This window comes from Callionymus lyra, chromosome 19 (genome assembly GCF_982586985.1).
Source record: "Callionymus lyra chromosome 19, fCalLyr1.hap1.1, whole genome shotgun sequence".
NCBI classification, from domain to species: domain Eukaryota; kingdom Metazoa; phylum Chordata; class Actinopteri; order Syngnathiformes; family Callionymidae; genus Callionymus; species Callionymus lyra.
Genome location: NC_141836.1, coordinates 6799962 through 6807484, shown reverse-complemented (window position 1 = coordinate 6807484; position 7523 = coordinate 6799962). Strand labels below are relative to the sequence as shown.

Sequence of the window (7523 nt, the reverse complement as noted above, 5' to 3'; positions counted from 1 at the left end):
CTAAAATGTTTGTTTAATTTATAAAAAAAATTTTTTAATGTCTACAGATATTTTACAATTAAATTGTTTTAACCATACTTTGATATTCCAATAATTAAAACAAATTATGAATCAATGTTTTTTTATTCAAAGCGGTTTAAATTCAATTGTTTGTTTCATTGGTAAAATAATGCTAACATTTTCTTTTAATTTAATGTAAAAGATCACAAATATTTTACAAATTAATGCATTGTTTATTTATTTATATATATATATATATATATATATATAAATTCTGTTAATTAAGAACTACATTTTCTCGAACTATTTTTAAATTCATAGCCTTTTAAATTCAATATGAAAATATTTGAAATTATATACAATAATTATAAAAGGAGATTCATCTTTTCTATAAAGAAAATATTAAATGCAATTAATTGTTACATTTTATATGTAAAAATCAACCACATCACTACTCGATGACACTGATCTATACTTTCATATCTGAGGGTTCTAAGGTCTGAACTCTCCTGATGGAGTCGAGGCGTCCAGATAAACTTCTTCTACACGGATCCGCCTTCCTGGCGGACCTTTGAAGCCGGGCCAGAGCGAGCGGGTTCTGCTCTCGGCACGCCGCCGCTCACAGGAAAGGCGCGACTTACTCGCTAATCAACTGATAAGCGAGCGTCGCTGCAGTCGCCGGCGCTGCTGCACGCCACTGACGGACGGGCGCGAAGGACACGGCCAGGAAGTGAGATTCTGGGACCAGTGTCGGGGGCCTGACCTTTGACCCGCGGGTCCGAGGTCAGGAAATCCCGCCCTCCCAGTCCATTGTCCTTCAGTCTTGATAAGTGGACAGTGGTTCTGACCCGGCAGGATCAGGTGTTCCTCCGACTGAGGTCCAGATGTGACTCACCGTGAGTCTCCGTGAGGTTAAGACCCTCAAAGTACCTTCAGGGTTCAGCTCTACAACAACAGAAGGTTCTTTTTCCAGAGCGTCGCCTCCCTGCTTCTTCCTGAACTGATAATAAGACAGTCGGGGGGAGTGGGGGGTCTTGAGTGTGGAGACACAACACTAAAGTTGGCCTTGGTCAGTCGTGAAATGGAATTCAGCCTTCTGGCTCAGCTCTTTTTGACGGCTGACTGTGCCATTAGACGTTAAATGTTTGAATCGTGTCTTTGTTCATAAAAACAACTTTACTTTTCCTCATTTTACTGACACACAAAGTATTCTGGACGTTTAATAATGTTTTATTAAAATGTTACTTCCGACCACTAGATGGCAGAAGCCATTATATCTGCAAAAATCGCTTGCGATGGCTGAGGATGAGAGGATACCGTCGTCTACAGCAGCTTTTAAAGCTGATGTTTGGAAATATTTTGGTTTCAAAACAAATGAAAACAGTTACGACTTCGTCAAGAGTCATGTGGTCTGTAAATTCTACAACACCAGAGTCAAGTACTGGACAATACTACACATATATTCTTGTTACTACAGTATCGCCGTATATCGTATCGTTGACCCTCACGATACGAATCGTATTGCCAGATTCCTGCCAATACACACCCCTGGTTCTGAGCTGGCTCACATATAAAGTCCTGAAAGGGAGGCACAGAAACACAAAACCAATTCTGTTTCCATCTCCGGCCCACAGATGTGACTTCCTGTCACGTGATGGACGTCTGCGGCAGATACGACCGTGTTTGTTGCTCTTCTTGATTGAGTCGCTGCCTGACATCTGGCCGCCGCACAATTCTTGCGGGTCAGTGTCGGGGCGAGACTTCACCCCATGTGCCCCCCACCACCACCACCTCCTCCACCCTCCCACGCCCATGGTCCTCCAGAACCTTCCAGAGCCGCGTGACCCGGCTCGGAACCAGAAGTCATGAAGACAGTTGGACTCAAAAACTGACGAGAGTGAAAACAGAAGTTCTGCTGCTTCCAAACCAAAGCTGACAAGACAAGCACAAGGACGAGTCAAGGCCGAACACTTGGACCTTCACATCTGCTGAATCGACTTGATCATCACACACACACACACACACACACACTCACACCAGTTGTGTGTCTATTGTGTGATTTATTTGGTGAACACTCAGATTATCACACAACTTTCATGCCTCTATTGTTGAAATGTTGGCCAAAAGATACAAACTGTTTCTGTGTGCGCGTGCGCGTGTGCGCCGGGGGTCATTGTTTCACGCAATCTCGCTCCTTCGAGGCGTGTGCTGGTTGGCGGCGCGGGGGCGCGCACAGGAAGGGCGGGAGCGCGTCCGGGCGCTAATAAGAGCCAATGGCCGGTGCAAGGTGGTCAGGAGCTCTGGCGCTCCACACTGGACCGGGTCCGAAGAGGAGGATCACGACATCTGGATCTGGATGGAGACCCGGAGCGGCCGGGGGTCAGAGTTCAGGTGCGCCAGCGAGAGTTCCCGCCAAGAGGACGCGGGGACGAACACCTGCGGGTCAAGTTCGGGTCGACTCTCCAGACTTGGATGATCCACGTTTAAAGACCCGCTTGTGACCCGGGATGGATTCTTCTGTTCCGCTCCACCTGGTGACCCGTTGACCCCTCCTCCGATGAGGTGCGCCCGGTGGACCCGCCCCGGACTCCTGGCTCTCTGGACCTGCGTGTGCCTGGTCCGGGGCTGCGGACCCGGGCCCGGATACGGGGTCCGACCCCGGACCCGGAGGCTGACGGCGATGCACTACAAGCAGTTCTTCCCGAACTTCTCCGAGAACAACCTGGGCGCGAGCGGGAGGGCGGAGGGCAAGGTCACCCGGAGCTCCGACAGGTTCAACCAGCTGGTCTGCAACTACAACCCGGACATCGTGTTCAAGGACGAGGAGAACACCAACGCGGACCGCTTCATGACCCAGGTGAGGGACCCAGGTGAGGGGCGTCAGGTGAGGGGCGTCAGGTGTTCTGACGGACGCCGTCACGAGCACGTGCTCAGGTGTCATGACGTCAGTGAGCGTCTTTTTTTAAAAGAAAGTAACAACCGTGTGTTGACACAGAACAGATCAAAGTTAGTGGAGCTGCTGGAAAACACGCCAGTGACTGATGTCCGGACTTGTTTCTTTCTGAGTCAAGCGCGTGTGTGAGTAGGACCGTGTGAGTGCAAACATGTGTGTGTGTTTATCTGTTCAAGACTCTGTTTGGGTTTGAGTGTGTTTGTGAGTGTTTTAGTGCGTCTGTGTGTGAGAGAGTGTGATTGTGGCTGTGCTTTTGTGTGTGTCTGTAGCTGTGTGTGTGTGTTTGCGTAGATCAGTGTACCTTTGTACATTTTTGTGTTTTGTGTAATAGCGTGTTTGTGTGAGATGGTCTGTGTTTTTAAATTTATTAGTGTGTGTGTGTGTGTGTGGGACGAACACCTGAGTGTCTGGTGTGAGATTGTTTGTGTGAGTGTGTGTAAGTCGTTATCTGTGTGAGTCTGTATCTGTGGGAATCTGTATCTGTGTGAGAGAGGTGTGTGTGTGTGTGAGTCTGTATGAGAATATGTGTGTGTGTGTGTTTGTGTGTGAGTCTGTATGTGCGTGAGTCTGTATGAGAGTGTGTGTGAGAGTCTGTATCTGTGTGTGTGAGTCTGTATTTGTGTGAGAGTGTGTGTGAGTCTGTATCTGTGTGAGAGTGTGTGTGTGTGAGTCTGTATCTGTGTGTGTGTGAGTCTGTATTTTTGTGTGTGTGAGTCTGTATTTGTGTGAGAGTGTGTGCGAGTCTGTATTTGTGTGAGTGTGTGCGAGTCTGTATCTGTGTGAGAGTGTGTGCGAGTCTGTATCTGTGTGAGAGTGTGTGCGAGTCTGTATCTGTGTGAGAGTGTGTGTGAGTCTGTATCTGTGTGAGAGTGTGTGTGTGTGTGAGTCTGTATCTGTGTGTGTGTGAGTCTGTATCTGTGTGAGAGTGTGTGCGAGTCTGTATGTGCGTGAGTCTGTATCTGTGTGAGAGTGTGTGTGAGTCTGTATCTGTGTGAGAGTGTGTGTGAGTCAGTATCTGTGTGAGAGTGTGTGTGAGTCTGTATCTGTGTGTGAGTCTGTATCTGTGTGAGAGTGTGTGTGAGTCTGTATCTGTGTGAGAGTGTGTGTGTGCGTGTGAGTCTGTATCTGTGTGTGAGTGTGTATGTGTGTGAGTCTGTATCTGTGTGAGAGTGTGTTTGAGTCTGTATCTGTGTGAGAGAGTGTGTGTGTGTGTGTGTGTGTGTGTGATTCTGTATCTCGGTGTGAGAGAGTGTGTGAGTGTGAGAGTGTTTGGTGATGGCGAGATATGAAAGAGCGTCTTTGTGTAACACTACAGCGAGAGAAGGTCGCCTATACAAAATTCCCGCCTGCTGAAGTAACTGCTATGGTTGGGAAAGACACAATCGTAGATCTGACCATCATCCGCCTCTTGCTCTTGACTTTGTGGGAAAAAATGTGTCCAGTTTGTTTTCTGCTCCTCCTCTCTTCCTTCCACACATCCCGGCTCCATCCTCACTTCCTCCTGATGTTCCCCAGCCAGAGTGCGGCGCGTCTCCCGAGGTGGTTGTGTGTGTGTGTGTTGACGTTTGTGTAGTGAAGTGCGAACATGTGTGGAACAAGGACACAGTGTGAGCCCACCACTGATGAAATGTCTCCGGGTGAAAGTGAGACTCTCTTGCCCGGAACAGTCCAGGACCGGAGACAGACTCCGATTCTTCTGCGGGGCCCGGAAAAAGGCCAGCGGAGTCAGAGGTGTTTGAAAAATGAATCATCGTCCGACGCCCGTTTTTTTTCTTTTGTCCTCAGAGATGTAAAGAGTGTCTGAACCGACTCGCCATCGCCGTCATGAACCAGTGGCCGGGCGTGCACCTGCGGGTGACGGAGGCCTGGGACGAGGACGGGCACCACCCGCCCGCCTCCCTGCACTACGAGGGCCGGGCCGTGGACATCACCACCGACGACCGGGACATGGACAAGTACGGGCTGCTGGCCCAGATGGCCGTGGAGGCCGGCTTCGACTGGGTCCACTTCGAGTCCAAGCACCACGTGCACTGCTCGGTGAAGGCTGGTGAGAAGATCCACCATTTTATTTTTATGAAGAAAACACTGGTCCCTGAGGCAGTAGAACAACTACGAATAAGAAGAACTTCTATTTGTTTTTCAATATATTTATTGTAGTCTTTTCTAGTATTTTTAATTATTTAAATAAAACATTCTAAATAAATAAAATAATTTTTACTTAAAAAAACTAAAATGTTATCACTTCAATAAAATAATGTTTTTTTTAAACAGGCATTAAATGTTTAGGACACGAACAAAGATGAATTAAATAAAAGAAAACGCTTTCTATAATAAAAAAAATATCCATTTATTTATTTATTTTTTGATTGAAGCGATTTTTGGGGGATTAAACTCATATTTAAGACATAATTTTCCTTCCCATTAATTGGTCCAAACACAACAAAGATGACTTGAATCAAAGAAAAGTTTCCATTAAAAAACTGTTTTTATCCTTTTTAAAAAAAATATATATATATATATTTTTGGTTGATTAAAGCAACTTTCGTTTTGATTGAAATATACCTTTTTGAAATAAATACTAAAGAAATATTTCATCTCAAGAAATCCCTCCAAAAGAACATGACAATGAAAAAAATGAGCAAAAAAAACAAATAAAAAAACTTTTATAAGACGTTATGAAAGTTTGTAGAGAGTTACAGTCTAGTGACCAGGAGAGGGCGCCAAAAAACTAGGTTTTCTCAATTCATGGATTGTACAACAATACTATCAGTACCGAGCTACTGGATCGAACCTTCACCCAATTGTCCGACGCGCAGACGATCACGTGACTAAGTAGAAAGATCACGTACCACGGTAGCTCTTTTAGTCTGAATGTGACACTTTACCAACATTTTTAAATAAAAATTTAATTTAAAATCACTACGGATTAAATAAATATTTAACGTAGAAAATCTATTTATTGATTTTTTTTTAATCTAAAACTTAAAAAAAAGCAAATTTGTTTAAAAAAAAAAAAAAAAAAGAGATTCAGATTGGATTCATACATAAATATAGAAAATATGTGTATGTTTTTTTTATCCAAAACGGTGTCAGAAGGTTGACTCACAGACGGATGAGTGAAGGTTCTGGTCAGCACTGACACTCACTCGTTGACCTCTCAGATCACTCTGTCGCTGTGGAGAAAGGCGGTTGTTTCCCGGGCCGGGCCCTGGTCACCGTGGCCGGGCGGGGTCCGGTGAGCGTGGCGTCGCTCGCCCCGGGCGACAGCGTCATGGCCATGTCTGCGACGGGTCAGGTGGTGTTCAGCCGAGTCATCGCCTTCCTGCACCGAGATACGGACGCGTGGTCCACCTTCCTGTCGCTGACCACGGACCAGGGCCACACGCTGACCCTCACGGACCGCCACCTGCTCTTCCTGGACCCCCGCTGTGGAGCCGACGCCACCATGTACCGGGCGAGGTTCGCCAGCAGAGCGGAACCTGGCGCCTGCGTCCTCGTTCGTCCGACCGACGGTCCAGTCCGACCGTCCAGGATCAGCTCCTTGTCCTCAGAGAGGATGATGGGAGTTTTTGCTCCTCTGACTCAGGAGGGAACTCTCTTCGTGGACGGTGTGCTGGCCTCCAGTTACGCTCTGGTAGAAGACCAGGGTCTGGCCCACTGGGCCTTCGGACCTCTGAGGTTGTTGTCTTCACTGCTGGACGAGTCGACACCAGAACATCCGGTCAGGAACACGAGTTCCCCTCGGACTCTGGTCCCGTCAAAGGGAACTTGCTCCAGAACACGTGTGGACCCGGGTCAGGCGGCAGGCGTGCACTGGTACGCCAGGTTACTCTACACGCTCGGATCTGTCGTTCTAGACTCGGATGTGTTGTCGGTCTGAGAAACAAACACTAAAACTTAATTCATGACGATAAACTATCTTTTCTAAAACATTTACAGTATATTCAAATACACAACAGCGAGAATATCGCCCCCTAGAGGCCATACAGAGAAATATATTTGTCAAATATAAATAACTTTTGCACTTATTTGAAAGAAGTTTCTGCGGGATCAGGGTTTATAGCGCCACCCCGTGGCCAGGACGTTAAAACTGAACGCAAATCTGTTTCATCAGATGTTGTTTTCCGCGAGGATATATATATATATTTTTTACAGTTTTTATTTATCAAAGTCTATGTCTAATGCTACTGTCGGTCTAATGCGTTTTTATTCCAAGTTGGCAGTGGTCAGTACCAGTCTGATCCGAATCCTAAGACGAGTCATCTTCGATTTAACTTGATCACATTGAGACGTTAATTGTGTTCTTGTTTTTGTGTATTTTCATGTGTAGCGAAGGCTGTTTTAATAATTGCACATTTAAATCCACTGGACTATAGAACGATATATAACGCCATGTACTGTAATCTGCTACTGTACCACAAGATGTCACTGGCGCACACTCGTCGCCGCTTATCTTGTTTTTTTTTTAATATACAATTTATCATGTATTCTCTTACATGTGTAACGAGACTTGTGCAGGTTCATGTGTCTGTTAATATAAATGTTTATTATTTGACTGGACAGAATATTT

General features: G+C 46.0%; 1 protein-coding gene across 1 annotated transcript; it reads left to right on the top strand.

Moving 5' to 3' along the window:
• The first annotated feature begins 2331 nt into the window (after nucleotides 1-2331).
• Nucleotides 2332-7523, top strand: dhh (desert hedgehog signaling molecule). Its single transcript, XM_087781003.1, has 3 exons — nucleotides 2332-2857; nucleotides 4739-5000; nucleotides 6115-7523. The coding sequence occupies exons 1-3, from the start codon at nucleotides 2558-2560 to the stop codon at nucleotides 6831-6833; spliced, it is 1281 nt and encodes a 426-aa protein (XP_087637129.1). The 5' UTR covers nucleotides 2332-2557; the 3' UTR covers nucleotides 6834-7523.

Excerpts from the sequence above, each read along its gene's own strand:
- dhh (XM_087781003.1), top strand. The coding sequence starts at position 2,558 with ATGAGGTGCGCCCGGTGGACCCGCCCCGGACTCCTGGCTCTCTGGACC. Across the intron at positions 2,858-4,738 it reads CGGACCGCTTCATGACCCAG|AGATGTAAAGAGTGTCTGAA; the intron begins GTGAGGGACCCA and ends TTTTGTCCTCAG. Across the intron at positions 5,001-6,114 it reads GCACTGCTCGGTGAAGGCTG|ATCACTCTGTCGCTGTGGAG; the intron begins GTGAGAAGATCC and ends TTGACCTCTCAG.